The 18,978-nt window shown below is 39.7% G+C and overlaps 1 protein-coding gene and 1 long non-coding RNA gene across 5 annotated transcripts in view; one reads left to right on the top strand and one right to left on the bottom strand.

The window, feature by feature from the left end:
• The window catches only part of LOC118658797 (hedgehog interacting protein), an 89,297-nt gene that overhangs the window by 27,217 nt on the left and 43,102 nt on the right, over window positions 1-18,978 (bottom strand). For 3 of the 4 annotated variants that reach the window (XM_036314471.1, XM_036314470.1, XM_036314469.1), the window contains exons 5-8: window positions 6,514-6,665; window positions 5,923-6,096; window positions 4,980-5,123; window positions 1,340-1,461 (exon numbers count right to left, since the gene is read on the bottom strand). In XM_036314471.1, the coding sequence (XP_036170364.1) occupies window positions 1,340-1,461; window positions 4,980-5,123; window positions 5,923-6,096; window positions 6,514-6,665 (592 nt within the window). The remainder of the gene's footprint in view (window positions 1-1,339; window positions 1,462-4,979; window positions 5,124-5,922; window positions 6,097-6,513; window positions 6,666-18,978) is intronic. The other variant, XM_036314472.1, reaches the window with a different exon arrangement.
• Window positions 1,356-18,274, top strand: LOC118658798. The gene is made up of 4 exons (XR_004968370.1): window positions 1,356-2,710; window positions 14,082-14,172; window positions 15,126-15,224; window positions 18,107-18,274. It is a non-coding gene; the product is annotated as an uncharacterized LOC118658798 (long non-coding RNA).

Below are 18,978 nucleotides of genomic sequence, written 5' to 3'. Positions count from 1 at the left end.
CACCTGAGGATATTTTTCCATTTATTTTCAGAGAGAGTGGGAGGTAGAGAGACAGAGAGATTGAAACATAGATGTGAGAGAGACACATCGATTGGTTGCCTTTGCACATGCCCCGACCAAGGCCGGGCATCGAGCCTGCAACCGAGTTACATGTCCTTGACTGGAATCGAACCCGGGGCCCTTTAGTTTGCAGGCCGACGCTTTTTCCACTGAACCAAACTGGCTAGGTCATAAATTGTAAGATATTTAAAGTGTACATCATGGTGATTTGATATATGTATACATTGGGAAAAGATTCAGTGTGTTTTTAATACATAAACATAGGGCTGCCAATATTGTAACCATTTTCAGCTGAACCCCAATTAATGTGCTTGTAGAATTTAGCTTAATCTACAAATATAGCTGGAATTCCAGCAAGCTAGTGACTCATTAGATTTTTTTTTTCCAAACCACATTATTCTTTGGTTTGGCTTTTGTAAGATGCACACACACACACACACACACACACACACACACACACGAATACCTGGAAAAAAAATAAAGTAAAATAACCGAATACCACATGAACTAACACAGCTGCTTCATTCCTGGTACTGAATATAAATATCTGTATTTAATGAGTAAATAGAAGAAGCAATCAATTTAATAATCTTAATCTACTGTGTTCCCTAAATCATAATATTTGATATGTTGCTTCCTCCAAAAGGAATAAATACTAAAACGTTGAAAGATGTTAAGTATCTTTGACTTCAAATTATCCAATTTTATATGTATCTCTAAATAACTCTAGTAGTCACGTTATTAAAAATAATGTCTAAACATCACATTTCCATGACATGTCTTTGCAAGGCTATTACCTTGTTTTCCCTAAGATAAACACATTTAAAAAATTACATTCTTATTTGAAACACTTATAATTTTCCTAATTGCTAAGACTAGCATGCTGGTTATTGAAAAATTCCTTACACTTAACACTTGTTTTTTGCTCTGCATATAAGATGTTAAGACAAGTTCCCCCTTATATATTACATAAATAGAAGTTATTCATCTTGATTCTCAGATGAGCAAATATGAACGGCTAACTTTTGAAGGTCCATTACATTTTTTGGACTGACCGAGCACCATTTAATCTGTGGGAAAGGTAATTACCCCAATGGAACCCTGGGGACTTATAAGAGTTCCTGGACCTTTAAAAAGTGAGCAATTTACTCCTTCGCCACTGTTAGGCCAGTGTTTTTATGCTTTCCCAGGGCTCTTTCTGCAGAAATCCTTTTCTCTTCAATTTATATTCTAAAATAAGATAAAACCAAACTAAACCAACAAATGATGCTCTACTCACCATAATCTTTCCCCTTTATTATCTGTAGGATTCTGGCTGATGACCTGTTCTTTCCATTGGAGTCTGAACAGAGTATTGTTAAATTGATGTTGATGTCTGTGGGATGTCGATCCACGGCACATCTGTGTAACAAAAGGGGACACCCATGAGTTCCTACCTGTGTCTTCCACGCTCAGACTGGAGAGTTCTGACCCAGAGGCCTTTGTGGGCTGGCGGATCCTTTGGGCGATTTGGTTTGGATCCGCTAGAAGAGGCCGAAGGAAACATCCTGATGTGTTTATGGACTCTGCTGAAGCTTAATGATCTCTAGAGAAGAGTTTTTAATTTCTCTGGGTATCTCCCTGTCTTGTGAATGTGCACACTGACTTCAAACACTTGCTAGTCTGTTATTAAGGAATATCACATGTACAACAAACTGGTAAAGTATAAGAATCAGCAACAGCCCACATTGGCGACACCCAACGTAAAATTAGCTGTAGTATTAGTTTTGTGTGTCTTCCATGGAACCCCTACATTCTAAAACTCAGGCTGCTCTAACAAAGGAAAGCGTACACTCCAATTTAGGGAACACAGTAAAGCTGGTCCCACAACCATTGAGGTCTTTTAGTGGACTTTAGTCTTCATGTTCTGGGCCAGAATTTTTCTGTGACTTACGTCACTGACTATAAACTCCATGAGAACAGGAGCCACTTCCACCTTCATCTCTGTATTACCTAGTTCCAACCTGGGAATATAAAGAGAGCTCACTATTTTGTTCAATGGTTAAGTCATGAGGAGTTTGGGTTGTGGGAAGAATAAAGTTGAATACTATAATTTTGAAGTTCTCACAAATGTGGAAGATGGTGTTGCATTGTTTTTAGGTTTCCCAAACTTTGTCATTATTGATACTTTGGTGGGTGGTGGTGGTGGGCAGAGTGCTGTCCTGAGTATTGTAGGACCTTTAGCAGCATCTCTGGCCTCTACCTGCTAGATATCAGTAGCATGATCCCTTCCTCCCAAGTTGTGAAAACCCAAAATGTTTCTAGACATTGCAAACTCATCCTGTAAAAACCACTGTTTTCGGTAAAAATATATAGGTATACACATTAATGACTTAAAAACAAAACCCTTGGGGAAATTAATAAATTAAGAAATAAAACAGTCTGGGAGTAGGTTCTGGGTCTTGGGCAACAAAACAAAAACTGTTGCCTCCAAATGCCCCCATCCATATTAGGGAAACTATAAGCCTGACCTGCCAGAGATGGGTTAGCTGTTCTGTGGCAACAGTCTCTTAATTTCCCTCTTTAATTCAAGGGTTCACAGAATACAGTGCCTGGCAGGGATCATGACATCCACATGCTGTGACTGAAGGCGGAACTGAATCCACGCAGGGTGAGAAAATTTTCCTATTTTGCTTTTCTTTTTCAGATGAAACTATAACATAACAATAAAAAGGTTTGTCCTGTTTCTGGTAAGAAAGAGCAAATCTGGAAGAAAAGGCCAGGTCTCCCAGTGGTTTCATTGCTGGGGGCCATGAGGCTTTTCCTCTGGCTGAATACTAGGTCCACTGAGAACCACTTGACCCTTCGAACCTTTAGTTTCTTATGTAAAAAAGAGGCTGAGAGTGAAGCTTCTCTGTATGATGCTGTAAAGGCAGAGACATGTTGTTATATACTTGTCCAAACCCATACAAGGTGAGACACCAAGTGAACCCTAGTGGAAACTGCGGACTTGGAGTGATTATGATGAGTCGATGCTAGCTCCTCCACTATCACAAATGGATCACTCTGGTGGGGTTAGCAGTAGTGCGGGAGGCTCTGCATGTGTGGCAGCAAGGGTATGTGGGAGATCGCTCTACTTTCCAATCAATTTTGTTGTGAACTTAAAACTGCTCAAAAAAAAAAAAAGTTTAAAGTCTTCAAAAAAGGGGGAGAGGGGCTTGATGACAGCCACCTCGGAGCACCCCTGAGAGGCATAAGGAGATAAGGAGCATAAGATACTTAGCTCAGTATTCTGCACCCAGGTGCTTCATGAAAGGCAGCTTAATGTGTAGCCAATAATAATTATTTAGCTTCCTTTCTGCTTTATTAAATGTTCCAACATAACCTTGGAGGGAGGCATGAGTGTGCCTCCAGCCCTCTGCCGCTGGGGGAGGGGGCTCCGCAGCACCGGCGTCCTGCCCTACGTCAGGTCTGTAAAGTGCCTCCCACTGTGTTTTTACACTGAGGGTCCAGGACCCCCGGGGAAGGTTGCACGAAAGCGCCGGCGGGACTGTGGTGACTCAGGCTGCTGGACTTCAAAGTGCTGCTTTGTGGTGGTATCTGCGAGCGCTGAGCTACAGGAATGGAATGTGACGGTTTCCTCCACATCCTGAACCCACCTTAAGTATTCCCTGTCGCCCAGATTTTAAGATCTGCTGAGATGCCAAAAAGGAAATGAACTGTAGACGTGGACTTTGATGGAGGGGAGATGAAGGGCATGAGGGATTATAAAACTAAAAAGTTCGAAAACTGCTCACCTTGCACACAGTGAACACTCAATAAACATTAAATAGCAATAATACCTTAGCCAGTAAAGGAGTCGATGTGGCCGATAGCCCTTAGCATGACCAGCAGATCACGGGTAGGACAGGGTAAAGTTTTCAGCACAGAATGACTTTAGTAGACTTCATAGCTTTTTAAAAGTGTACCCCAAGCTTCTCCCTCTACATTCTTCTTAGGGTTCCTTTCTTTATGGTTCATTCTAGTAAGTGGTCAGTATTTCATTTAGCATTCCTTTAGTATTTGTAATTTGTTTCAAGGAAAAGAATGCTAATGTTTAGTCAATTCCTTACAAGTTGGTACTGTATCATATGTATTAAGTGAAGTGATGAAAATAAGAACTCTAATTTATTTAAAATCTACCACGTGTGTCAGACACTGTGTCATGCTTTTAATCATTGCAGCATCCTTGCAAGGTACCACCCCCATCTAAAATGTAAGGAAAGCATCGTTTAGACCAGCGGTTCTCAACCTGTGGGTCGCGACCCCTTTGGGGGTAGAACGACCCTTTCACAGGGGATGCCTAAGACCATTGGAAAACACATATATAATTACATATTGTTTTTGTGATTAATCACTATGCTTTAATTATGTTTAATTTGTAACAATGAAAATACATCCTGTATATCAGATATTTATATTATGATTCATAACAGTAGCAAAATTACAGTTATGAAGTAGCAATGAAAATAATTTTATGGTTGGGGTCACCATAACATGAGGAACTGTATTAAAGGGTAGCAGCAATAGGAAGGTTGAGAACCACTTGTTTAGACGGATTTAAGGAGACAAAAGGTTTATTATCTCTGATTATTCAGATGGAGTTTGAATCATGACACAGGTCCACCAGTGCTTCTCTAATAATAGCCCTCCAAAACTTGAAGGAGATTTTTCTGCATGAAATTGTCCTTTTTCATGTCTAATCTGCCTCCTAAATCTTCTTGGTGCGTTAAGAGAGGAGAATGCTAACTCCTGGCTCGGACAGTGAGCCTGTGGGATTTCAGCGGCACAGCCTTGCGCACCACTCATGCTGTTCTGGGCCTGGACCCGTCTGTCTGTCTTTTCTCAGTTCCCGAGGCCCAGCCTGGTTCACTCAGGCCAGCGGCCGCGGGTGCTCTCACCTGCCTGGATCGTGGAGGCCGTGGGCAAACACTTCGGGGGGCTGGTTGGTGCTGTTGAAGTGCGGGTTGCTCCTGGGGATGGAATAAGGCACGTTGCACATGTCTGTGTCCACGTCCAGCCGGAGGACAGAACCCGTGAAGTCACTGAGAAATAGGAGGACGACATGAGTGCTTTCGTTTTGATTACTTATTTCACCAAAACCAAATGCAGAGAGGTTGCTCTACAGATCGTGCCCCTGTTTGAGACAAAATTATTCCCGTTCCCGTTCCATCTGGTGGGAAATAAAGCTAGGGGCAGTCTACTTTCAGACAAGTGGCCACAGACTGCACCCTCGGAGGGGACTGTTGTTTGCGTCTGTCCTCTTATTTTTCTGCTGACCCGTGCATTTTGTCTTCCGCAAGAAGCTAGCTCCACGGAGTATGTTTGTCCATGCTGCGGAGTGGTGGCCGCAGCGTGGACACGCAGAGATGAGGTGCTGTTTGCGTCTCAGGGCTGCATTAGTTCTCTGCCTTCTCCCTCTGCTTCGTGCATTACTAGAAGAGAGTGCTAAATACTGGCTCGGGGAAGGATGTCAACACAGCCGTAAGTGGTGTTAGGACATAGAAGTGCAGCGACTTTAAAAATATATCACATCAGCGTGCTCCTGAAGGCCTCTTCACGTCACCAAGGCAGGCACTGAGAACCAAGTTAAATATTTAACCAGGGGATTCAACTCAAAGACTGCCTTTCACCCCCTGGGCCCGACCCTTTCTCCTGGCATTTTCACATCAAGTGGGAACCTGCTCTTTCTTCCTCCCTCCCTCCCTCCCTCCCTTCTTTCCTTTCTTTCTTTCTTTCTTTCTTTCTTTTTCTTTCTTTCTTTCTTTCTTTCTTTCTTTCTTTCTTTCTTTCTTCCTTTCTTCCTTTCTTCCTTTCTTCTTCTTTTTTTTTTTTTTTTTTTACCTTAACCCATCCATTTCTTCCATATCATCCAGCGTGATCATCCCATCGCCGAGAATGACGTACAGCAAGCCGTGGGGGCCGAAGAGCAGCTGTCCCCCCAGGTGCTTCCTGTGCAGCTCTGCAACCTCGAGAAAGACCCGGGCGGTTCTCAGATCAACCTGATGGGGGTTTTTCCTACATCGGGGGCAGAAACAAGACCGTGACTGTTAGAGCTGGAAGGCGCAGCCCCTGGAAAGTCACGCGTACACACCTAGGGAAGCAAACACCTGGCCTGTAAATAAGGAAACACATACTTGAAATGGGGCTAATAAAAGCCACCAACAATTACGTTATTTTCCAACGTTCAGAAGTGGCGTTTAGATTGCAAGGTAATTGAGGAAAAGTGCCCAAGCTATCTTTTTTTGTTGTTGTTGTTGTTTTTTCAGTTTTCCTTAAAGACATGCATGGGGCTTTAAGCAAGATGGAGATTGTGGGGTTAATTATTGCCACCGTGTGGCTATCCATTTGTAACTTCTAAACAAAAAAAGGATGAAGAGATCGAGAGAAAATGAGATGGAAAAATAGGTTTGCCTCCGTGCACTTCAGCGATACCTGGACACCGTGTACTCCACAACGCGAAGAATGTGGTCATGCGGCCCCATAGCCCAGCGTTCCTGGTTGGTGGTGTAAGACACATACAGCTTTCCGTTCTTCTTGTAATTGGGGTGGAATGCAAGGCTTAGCAGTCCTCTTTCATCTCCTCCCTGCAGTCAAATGAAAAACACAAAGAATCGCAAAGTTAATTATGTTCTTTATTGTGTTTCAACTAGAACCCCCGAAAGAGTCTCTTTCTTTCTTTCTTTTGGATAATCTTTGCCCAAACTCTTTTCTTTTCTTCCTTGCCTACTGCACAAAAAGGGATTATAAAACATTTCACTCTGCGGAACTCTTTAAGGGTTAGAACAAGCCCCTCGTCTCGCGTGGTTATCTATGCACAAGACCGTCGCATTACTTTTGTCAAGTGATTTGTGCCTGTGATCTTGGGAAGCTAGGAAGACAAGGTTAAGTGCTGGGAAGAATTCTCTGCTGGGTTACCATGCTGCTTGTCATCCATGGAAGACAAATAAAAAGGTTCATAATCAGCAGTCACTTCTAATCCAAGTCTCCAAAACCTAAAACACAGTGTGGGCTGCCAACTCCCACTGTCTTGGCAATATGTTTAGAAAACAGTTAAATTGCTTGTGTAATATGTAAACCTTTGTTTTACCCCGGAGGCATCTGCATCGGTTGTCACAACGCTGGTGGTCTGTTCATCATCGCTAGGTAATAAGCAGCCTTGGTCTCTCTACGTAGAACAAGGTATTTTCACATGCATCCCCTCCATGCTCAGAGATTTTCTTTATAGAAGGATGGGGAAACGGGAGGAGAGCGGAAAGCCAGGGCTGGGGCGGGGGCGGGAGAAATACTAGAGGGGAAAGGGGACACTAGGAAATAAAAATCCCAAACAACTTTCTTTTGTTATTATATGAATGTCAAGGACTGTGTACATTAGGCATGCCAAATGCTGTAACAATTAAAACATCATCATGTTCTTAAATAGAAAGGCATTTTATCTTTTCTGCTAATTCAGCTTGAAACTCAATATGGTCTTAACATTTGTTTTATCCCACAAGTAGTCTAGGAATTTCTATAATGAAATCAAAGTATCTAAAATTATCTAGATCAGAGACTCGAGTCCCAATTCTAGTACGGCAGCAAGCATCTCCTCTGGAGTCTGATGAGTCATCCACAGAGGTGAAGGCAGTGACCACAGACATGGACAGCTGCTAGTACATCACCTTCCACACACCAGGTCCTTAAAAACGTGTCCTCGGGCAGAAAGCTATGCATTACTCCTTAGAAGTGTTCAAGGAGGGACAAATCTCTACCACTGCAATTACTTCACAAAGTGATAATGGAGGCACGCTGGTGCTTTTTTTGTCCCTAGAATAGCATGTGTTCCTAGCAAAGCATAAGACTGTACATAGTTTGTATTCTACATGGATTTGAGTATTTTAAGTTTTAGGCATAAAAGCTCAGTTTTAGTAAACATTGTTGATTGATTTCCTGGAATAGAGAAAAAAATGCTCTCAGATATGTGCCATCTAAAGTGGAAACACCCACACTTTAAGATGGTATAAATAAGAAAGTCAATGCAAATATCCCAGAACTACCAAATCATTGTTCAAATGTCAAAAAAGTCACCCTCCTCATTTGCATATCACAATATGCTTAATATTAATTTAAATTAAAAGAACAATCTCACTGAAGGGTAAGGATCTAATGACTATGATTTTATGTATGAGCCTCGATTGCAGGGATTATCTTGTAAAGATGATTTTAATATGGAGTTGATGTTTTTCTGTTTACATCTTCGTTACACAAATATCTCTGCCCTTTCTTATGAGACTTTGAAAGCTGGGGTGTGTAACTAAGATTCGGTTATAGAAAAGTCACTGCACATTTAAACCTCCTTGACAGATGCATAAGGAGGCCTGGGGGTGGGATTTAGTGTGTGGCTACTTCCTCTTCTGTATAGATTTCCCTCTGAAGCTATGAGTGCAGAAAAAGGGCTGCATGCCCACTTCACAACTGTTTGTGTTCCACTCTAAGAAGCTTTTGTTGAAATTAGTTCTTTTGTAGTCTCTAATCAAATCATCTGAAATACAATTGGAGTTGGATAGCAACATGGTTTAAAACTGTGCTGGTTGCTTTTCAGGAATTAGGAATGTAGAATTCCTGTACTGTGGGAAGACTGATGGGAAAAGAGATTTATACAAATCCCAAGTGTCACCTATCACAAGCAGGCAGCAAGTAATTTACAAACACATTAGGGTTGCCTCTCGGGAGTATCCAAAGCTACCATGAGACCCTGGTTCCCCTCTGCTTGGCTCCCGCAATACTGCATCTACTTCTAGACAGCCCCACACCAAGCACAAGTGACTCCTCAAAATCAGATGGTTGAATGATTTGAAAATAATGTCCCTATGCACTGTGGAACTTTGAGATTAACGCATGTTTCAGAGTAAATCATAACCACTCCACCCCTGTCACCCTTAGGGACTGTTAATAAGTAGTTAACTGCCACTCCAATTACCATTCAGCTCTCAGGAGAAATTTCACAGGGTCAACAGAAGAAAGGCAAAACCTCCCCAAAGAGTATTGGTGACTTTGGTATAAATACAAGATCAGATCTAGTCTTATAGTTTGAGGATACTCTTTCCTGGTAGACAGATCAAAGTTCTAACCAATTGGCTGAGAATATTCCTGGTCTCTGAAGAAAACAAAGTATGTAGCATTTGAAAAAGAGAAGTATTCACAAAATGATTATGCCAGAAAATATTTTTTCTTTTTAAGAGGAATTGTGGAGCATGGTCTTTCATTGTGACATTATATATTTTTAAAATATATTCATAGTGATTTCAGAGAGGAAGGAAGAGGGAAAGAGAGATAGAAACATAAATGATGAGAGTCATTGATTGGCTGCCTCCTGCACACCCCACACTGGGGATGGAGCCCGCAATCCAGGCATCAAACCTGGGGCTCAACTGTGACTTCCTGGTTCATAGGTCAATGCTCAACCACCGGGTCACACTGGCAGGGCTGTGATATTATTTTGAAGAAAACATTCCCTTCATACTTTCAGTAGGGATCAAGATAATTTTTCCTGATTGCTGGCCTCTTTAAAAATTTGCCTTAATTTCTTTTAAGGAATGTATATTTTAGGAAACAGGACTGGGCAGCACTGAACCGGAAGCAGCATTTTTCATTTTTGCGTAGTTTTTCTTAGTGACCTTTTGGCAAGTGACTGGCTTCAAGTTCAGTAGTCTACAAAACAGCCCTATGGCATTGAGAAATAAATGAAACATCCATTAAAGTAGACAATGCAGTGCTAAGTTCAGGATATTCCTTGTTACTGCCTTGTCCAAAACAAAAGTTTGTATTTGACGTTCGTTCAACAAGTATTTATTGAATACCTTACTATGTGTTAGGCATTGTGCTGGGTGCTAGGGCTAAGACAATCAATAAAAACCAGCCCTATGTGGCTCAGTTGGTTGAACACCATACAGTGCACTAAAAGGCAGTTCAATTCCCAGCCAGGTTGCGGGTTCCATCCCCAGTTGGGGTGCATATGAGAAGCAACTAATCGATGTTTCTGTCTCACATCGATGTTTCTCTCTCTCTCTCTCTCTCTCTCTCTCTCTCTCTCTCTCTCTCTCTCTTTCTCTCTCTCTCTCTCTCTCTCTCTCTCTCTCTCTCTTCCCCTCCCTCCCTCTCCCTTCTTCTCTCTAAAATCAATTTTTAAAAAACTCTGTTATTAAAAAAACACACCAACCCCTGCCCTTAAGGAGCTTAGACATGGAAGCAGATAACAAGGTACCATTCTCAGTTGTTTTATTCCCACCGCACTTTCTTACGATGCTGACTTTGGGGGCAGGCGAAGCAATGCTGCACTATGAGAAATGTGCACGACCCAAAGACAAGTAGTAAAGAGAATAAAGAAAGAATCTGGGTAACTTTGACACAAAGGCTGATTAGCATATTAACACCTGAGGTTTCTGCACTCAAAACTTGGTAAGAAAAAGAAAAAAGCTTGGCTGTATGAAAGCTCAATTACATGAAGAATTAGGCAGTTTCTGCAAAAAGTAAGACCATCTTTATTTTATGTACATGACACAGGTGAGCAGGTAGGAAGACCTCCCGTAGAGTTGTCCTCTTAATAATGAAGGAGCTTCTGAGAATTGCTGTAAGAACAGCGTGGCGGTAATTTTAATTCTCTGTGAAACACAGACTGTATTCTAAGGCAAGTCATCACATTCCCTTTACTGCTGGTCATTCCCGTGCCTACGGTTTGCTGGCACACCTCAGGAAAGGGACACGAGGACTTGGAGGCTAACACGGCCCCTCCTTGTGCACACCTTGGCTTCTCTTGGGCAGGAACTTTCTGCTGTTCAAAAAATGTGAAATAGGCTTGGTAGTTCAAACTCAATACCAGGTTGTATTCGTCTTTCTATTGCTGCTGTAAAAAAATCACCACAAACTTAGTAGGTTGGAGTTCAACGTGGGTCTCATTCTGGCTACAATAAATGTGGGAGCAGGGCTGTGTTCCTTTCTGAAGGCTCTAGGGGATCATCCATTTCCTTTTCCAGTGTTTAGAAGCCATCGGCATTTCCTTTTCGTGTCCCCTGTACTCCCTCTTCAAAGCCAGCAACAGTGGACTGAGTCCTTATCACATCGCACATCTCATGCCTCTGACCTCCTCTTCTCTCTCTCCCACTTTTCAGAATCTGTGATGCCATGGAGCTCACCCAGGTAATCCAGGATAATTTCCCTACGCAGTCTTTAACAATTTTAATTCCACTGCGACCTTGATTTCCCTTTGCCATGTAAAGTAACATAACATGTTCACAGGTTCAGGAGGTTAAGATGCAGGCATCTTTTGGAGAAGGGTATTATTCTGTCTACCACTTGGCTATCTTCATCTGTGTTTAAAAAAAGGATCTATTTATGGCTTACTTGAAGCATCTCGGCCATGCCCAAAAGTGAGCACCCTGATGAAGAGGTGGCTGATGAAGTTCACCTAAAAGTTTACAAGGAGTTACTAAGGAAAGCTGTCACTGTTAGCATTCACTTCAGAATGAAGCAAAAGCGCCTTTCAGAATGAGGAGGAGGAGGAGGAGGCAAAAGAGAAGACCATCTGGTAACATGGGCATGTGACACTTTCATATAAGAACTCTGTCAAGAGCAAGGCTCCTGTGTTGTTAATCAAGAAGGTTAAGTTCAACGTTAGTTCTACTAACTGGCAGATTTTAAGCTCATGGAAATGGTATTATTTTGCTTTGTTCCTAAGTTTTGAAACACTGTAGAGTATTAATTTCTTCACAATTACTGGAAAAGATGAGAAGCGTGGCTTTTCACTGGTTCCAAGTCTAATTTGGTCTCAGAAGAGGAGTCAATCCCCTGAGGATCCCCAGTTAGCTTGGGGAGATAATGCATGATTTGTTTCTGTGATAGAATGAAAGACATATTTGGTCTTGATCCCCAGTTTCTGAGTGAAGGGACTGTTTTTGTTACTCATAACGAACCCCTGTCAGCTTTATTGGAGTTTATGATAATGAGGTAACTCTTGGTGGGTCCCTAGAAATCTTCAGGATGGGGCTGGTAGCCAGAGGAACCAAAAAAATGTGATTACAGGATTGGAACTTTCAGCCTCACCTGCACCCCACAACCTGCTGGGAGTGGGGGAAGCACTGGAGACTGGGCCCACTCACCAATGGCAGTGATCCAATCAATCATCCCTCCATGCTCCTCCCACAAGCAATGGTGTATGGAGCTCTGGGCTGGTCAACACATTGAGGTGTGGGGGTCGGGGAGGGGGGTGAACCCAAAGAGGACATGGAGGCTCTTCTCCCCTCACCCCCTATGCATTGTTTTCACTTGGCTGTTCCTGAGTCCTAGTCTTTAAAATAAATCAATAATAGTAAGTAAAACAATTTCTATTATTCTAGTGAATTACTGAGCCCAATATGGGAAACACTGAATTTGTAGTCAGCCGGGCAGAAATGTGGGTAGCTGGGGCACCCATTTGTGGTTGGTGCTTGAAGTACGAGTTATTCTCCTTTCTTTAAAATTTCCTCTATTTTTCCAGATTTGGCTTTTCTTTCAGACAAGTCTTTCACTTATTCGAGTTATTCTCTGGTTTCCTGATAACCAAATACTAAGGATCAGCTCATCTCTTCAAGGCCTCTTTCTGATTAATTGTCTTTACTCATCACTCCGTGTGCTCTGAGAAAGTATATATGATTCTCAAATGCTGGCAGGACCCAAGCTCACCTGCACCCCCCTGTCCCCCCCGACAAAGACCACAGCCTTCTTCAAGAGGAGAGCTGCTAGAAGATACCCAGCAAGTCAGTGTTTTTAGGAAGCATCTCACGGGGTATTAATTTCTGGTAGGTAGCAATCGGTCCATGTCACGTGTGTTTAGGATCCCACATTTTATCTTCCACAGGTAGCAAATGCAAACACAGATTAGCAAAGTGCAAGTGGGAGAATGAAATATATTCTAGATGGAGACCAACTACCTGAAAGCCACACTAGCTTTCTTCACTGACTCCTGCCCACTCTTCTCAAACATGAACAAAATAAATCTGTCACCCTGGGTTTAAGTTACAACCTACACAGAGGGAAGACTTGAGAAGTGGTTATTTCCTAGAATGTCCAACTTCCCAGCTGTTGCTTATTCCCTACACTAATGCTCTTTTGACATGTCAAGCCTATGGGGTAAGATATATATGCACACTCAGTTATATACTTTAAAGTGATTATGGTCACAATAGTTGATGTATGTATGTATATGATTTATTTTACATAAGCTTTATCTTTGTCAAATGGAATTGAATTTCATAACTGTATTTTTCCCTAGGCTCTTTACCTGTTTGAACTATGATATTTGATACAGTATGGTATATTGCTTAATGGATTGCCATGTATCTCTCACCTTGTCTAGGTGGTGGTTAGCTGTGTTAGAGCCTTTACTATCTGCTGCCCAAGGAATCCAATATGATATCAGGGAATGGCTTGAACACTAGGGACTATTGTCTCAATATGTGTGAAATATTAATAATATCAGTGGTTTTCCAAAATTCAGTTCTCCAAAACATCTTTTCCAAAAGATAAAATGCTTCAATAAAGTTAAACTGTGAAACATCTATTTGCAATAATAATGTAACAAAATAATAAAATGACAAAAAGTCTAAACTTTTCTCAGAAACAAAATCCTAGCACTAAACACTTTTTTGAAGAAGGAAAAATTATAGAAAAATTGGCAACACACAGAGAAAGCAAAGCTCTTATGCTTGTGTGTCTGTTTAGGTTACATGAAAATAAAGAAAAGGTTTAGCAAAAACTACAAGAATATTTATGGGAATTAAAAATGAATACAAATGACAATTTGAAAAGCTCTGTAACTACACTAACCTCATCTATTACAACTACAGGTTGAATACTTCTTAGACCTCAGATTTTTAAAAGTGTACATTTCTAGACTGACTTGTAAAAGGGTAAAATATTGAGCAGTTATATTGTTAGACATGGCAAAATTTCAGGTGTGTAAATTAACAACTAGATCAATTCTCTTCTAGACTGTAAGCTTCCTGAAGTCAGGGACTTCATGTTGGTAATCCTGGTGCCTTACAAAGGATCTCATCAATAGTAGAAGCCATATCAGAAAAGGTAACATGTATTGAGCACTTACTATGTGCCAGAGAGGATAATAAGTAATTGGCAAGCATTATCTTCTTAAACTTTGTAACAACTCTAGAGTTTAATGCTATTTTATATTATCCTTATTTTTGGGGTAAAGTATTTGAGTAACTTTCTCAAAATGCACAATCAGAAGTGCCAGAGATTGTGATTGGAGAACAAATACTATAAATCATTGTTACATCACCCCACCAAGTGTATTCTAAATGAAGAAATGAGCTAACAAAGAATGGATTGTATTCCCCCATCAGTGCCCATTGTTCACGGACTGGGGCAGGACTGATATAGTCTCATTTGGGTTTCCAAAGCTCCACAGGGGAACACAGTGAAGCTTACACCTCAGTTATTTTAACTTGTGTGAGATATCATGAAGCTTATATCTGTTATTTTAACACAAAGGTTAATTTAGGGTTTAGGGCGATGTGCTGATAAACCGACAATCTGGCAAAGAATTGACTTGTGTGCTCTTCCATGACGTAAATACTGTCCCCACGGCCGATCTCAGATGGGCGACTTGATGTCACTGACTGGTGTGTGCAGAGCCAGGCACAGTTAGCTCTCGCAAGCCTGTGACCACCAGTGTAGAATTTCTATTCTCCTTCAAACCTCTTTGATTCTTTCCCTCCGTGATTATTCTGCCCTTTTTTTTTAACTTGTTTGTCACACCTGTTGCTTTTAACGTGAGGCACCCAAATCTTATTGTGTATTAACCCAGGGTTTAAAGAATTAAATAGATCATTAATTAAACAGGAAGAAAAAGGTATCTCTTACTGGATTTTTAGATGAAACATACATAAAAACTAGCATATCCCCCAAAAATAAAGCAGAACACTCAGCAGCCCTGACAAGGAGTTCACCTGGTTGTTTGATGGGGGAGAGAGGCAAGTGAAAAGTCCTCAGTAAGACTCTTTCTTCCCTCCCAGAAGTTCACACAGAGAATTACAGGAGGCAATGAAACCAAAGTCACTGTGTAAATTCCAATGTGGCATTTGAATTGAAGATACAGTTATTACAACAGAGAGGTAAGAGCCATCCTTAAATTCAATTGATCCATCTAATAAGATTTTGGACGGGAATGTGATTTGGAGGGAGAGAACATGTAGCCCTACATTTTAATCCAAAGAGGAATGCATTTAAATTATGTAGAAGTATTATTATCTTGCTGCCCACCACCCAAAGAACTTTTGGACTTCAGAAAATTGCAGGCATGGAAAAGCACATTTATACTTATTTTTAGCATCAGCCTCACCACATAGTTTTGATAAAGATCTGCCCCTATCTCTTTGGGAAATTTAGAGGGTATATGTTACCAGTGGCTTATTAATGAATGATTTGCAAGACTTGAGGTAATCCGAATTTTTATTTCAGAGTTGAAACATACATACCTGGCCATTGAAGGAATATTACTTTTTTTTCAGTTAAAAAAATATGGAGATTATATACTGTAAAGTTAAACATAATAATGTCTTTATAAACAAAGAAAGAGGGTAATGGAAACAAAATCAACCCCAACATTTGTGTGTTCTCTAATAATACTGATGGCAAATCGCAATATATTTTCTGCCCACCAAAAACAAACTCTATACAAAAATGCACTTCCAAGATTTATATTTGCATTCTTAATATTGGCAAAGTTGTGAAAATTATCTCAGAGAAATATTTTCACATATTTATATAAGATAGTGAATACGGATTCAGTTTTGGATATCCAATTAAAAACTAATAAAGAATAAGAGATTGCTCAAAGAGTATGTTAAAATATGTACATCCATTAAAAAACATACATATCCCCCAAGTTAGATAATGCCACAGAATAAAGAAAATATTTGCTTATGTTTGGGGAATTTCAATTTTTCTTTATCTCACTCTCTTAAGGATTTCCTTCTTAGGATCATTCTTAAAGTATGACTATTTCTAAAAATTACTATATTGACAAATATGGGGCATATCTTTTTGAAAAGCAAATAATTCCTTTGGAACAAGGAAGACAATTTAGAAAATGCATTAAATTAAATTCTTCAAACCCCCAAATTTATTTTACTTGATGGGTAAGAAGAAGAAGGTGTCCTTTGATTGTCTTACAGCTTGGAAATACCTTTCTTAGGATGATTGAGTCTATAATAAAGAAAAATAATTGTCCCAATTTATGAATAAAAGTCTTTTGAACCCAAGGACTATTAACTTGTATAAGAATAAAAGCAAATTTCTAATGTAATTATTTGTAATATTTAATTTTTATATTAAAATTAATAAAATAAAATGAACTCATATTATTTCATTTACCATCTTGATAGCTAAAATCTCTGCAGCACAAAGTCTGACCATTTTGTTTTAAATCTTAAACCCCCAAACATAAAGCATTTCCTTGATAGTTTCACCTGACTTATACCTTTGTAGTTTGAAAAACATTTTTTTCTCCTATCAGAAAATGGGATACTCAGGGTCTTTTCTATGAAAGAAAGATTACAATATTAAAGATAAACGCTTAACTATAGCAAAGGGAACAAAATTGTTTTTAATGAATTTGACCTCTTCATTTTATAAAGTTTGTTTTTTATGATGTGTGGCTAATATGGTGGTCATGCAGCTAAAAGCATTATCTTCACATCATTATACAGAAATACAACACTGGTAGACTTGAGTTTCCTAGTTGTGTTTCACTGCTCTTTGTTATTGCATATTTCCTATTGTTACTCTAAAGAAGAACTCAAATTGACTTATATGAGAACAAACATTAATCAATTAAGTAAGATTATTGCTTTGAAAAAGAAACCTTGAAGAAAAGAAAAAAAACTCCAACAGTTTAGACCACCAAGAAGCACTAATAAATTTAAGAAAATATGAGGTTTCCTCTATGTGACTTCTCTTGAGAAGTTATGCAATAGATTGCTGGAACTTCAAGGTCAAATAAAAATTATGGTACTTTTAAAATTATTTTCTGAGTAGAGTTTGTATTTATGTGATTTATATGTCAATTAAACTTGTAATTTACCAAAATAGCAAAATCAAGTTCTTTGACTCTCTGGTATTTTCATTAGTCACAATTTTACAAAATGATCAAATGCAGAGTTCTAGCAACATGAAAGGACTAACATAATGATTAACATAAATATCCATTTTTATATTAAAATTATCTTACATTAAATACCAAAATATCATTAGTTACAAGTCAACACTTAGAAATTAAACATTTGCTATGCCAGATATCCAGTTAAGCAACTCTTTTTAATGTTTGATATATTACATATTTATGCTAATTCTGAATGAAATAAATTAACATATACTTCTGAAAATGCATCTTTACATTAAATTATGTAAAATTTAAAATAGAAAGTGCTGTGGTTCCATGTTTTCTGTAATCAGGAAAGTATGATATTATTCTGCTAAGATGAACTAAGTGTGGAAATTGCATAGTACAGGTACCTGAAAAATCTGGAGTCCATATTAAAGATAGGAAAGTAATTATAAAGTCAGAGAAGGATTTATGGAGAAAGTTTAAAGGGGGAGGGGCACTTGGATTTTTTATGTTTAAAAAACAAATCTGAGTACCTTTAACTGCCTTAACCTCTTGAAGATTTATTTTAAGGAGGACAGTGTCTGGCTGTTCACCCTTTCCATGGAAATTTCACCAGTAGGTATTTTCAAAACAAAGGAAGTATGTTCCTTATACTTCTGACTATAATGGAAAATATACAGTAAGTAGCTAGACATAATATAATTTTGGACCAAAAGGAAGAATTTGAGGGAATTTCTGATATTCAAATTGCATGAGATTGTGTTCTTAGTTAACTGAGGGAAGAGCCAAACAGTGACAGATCAGTTTTCTAATATACTCATAATTGAACATATATAGCAATTTGGACAAAACTGATGGCACATGCATGCTTTCCATCTTAATTCACAGGATCGCCATGCAGAGACAAGTTCCTGGTTCTAAATCCCAGGGCAATTGAAGTGTTGCACTCTCCTGACTGCCGGCACCCACGCTCTTCGGCATCTACAGTGTCATGACCATTTGTCCTCACTTGCTGCACAGCTCCTGCTCTCAGATCCCAGCTCTCACTCAGTCATCAGGGGCAAATATGGTAAGCCAATTGCTTCCGTGACATTGTGCATCAAATTTCTACTCATTCGTGTTTACAGTATGGACTCGGAGACTTAGATTGCAACTTAGCTCCTCTACTTGTTAGCTCTCTGCGTCTCAGTTTTATCATCTTTAAAATGGGGGACATTTCTTATCTCATAGATTAATGGGCCAGACACGCTGTTGGTGCTCAATAGAAGTTAGCCATTCCAGTATTACTATATGCCATGGCTGGGCTATTGTATTCTAGGTGGAGAAAGAGTACAAAAGTCCATACACGCCCCCATTCTTGCTCTCTGACTCTGAAGAGTTCTATCTGAGGGCACATGTCAACAGAGTGGAACAAATGTGGGCTCTGTGAGAGCAGAGCTGGGTTTGCGCCCTTGCTTTTTGACTTACAGTCTTTGACTTTACGGAGGTAATTTAGCACCTTTGAGCTTCAGGGCAAATGAAGTGGTGAGAAAGGTTCCACTCTCCTGCCTTTTTCTATTGTAAATGAATTAGAACTTCTACATCATAAAGTTTCTTTTTATATGAAAAATACACAAATTGAAAATTTTAAATCACTAGCACTCAGCTGGCAGTATTAGCTGTTTACTTCTCAGCCCTTTTATTCCTCATGGTGGAGGGCGGGGGATGGGCATGTAGCTCATGGACATGACAGTGGACAGGAGTGCTATCCTTAAATGTCA

The sequence above is a fragment of the Myotis myotis genome, unplaced genomic scaffold (genome assembly GCF_014108235.1).
Source record: "Myotis myotis isolate mMyoMyo1 unplaced genomic scaffold, mMyoMyo1.p scaffold_m19_p_6, whole genome shotgun sequence".
Taxonomy (NCBI): domain Eukaryota; kingdom Metazoa; phylum Chordata; class Mammalia; order Chiroptera; family Vespertilionidae; genus Myotis; species Myotis myotis.
Note: the sequence above shows the minus strand (reverse complement) of the source record. Positions and strands in the feature narration are given on the sequence as shown.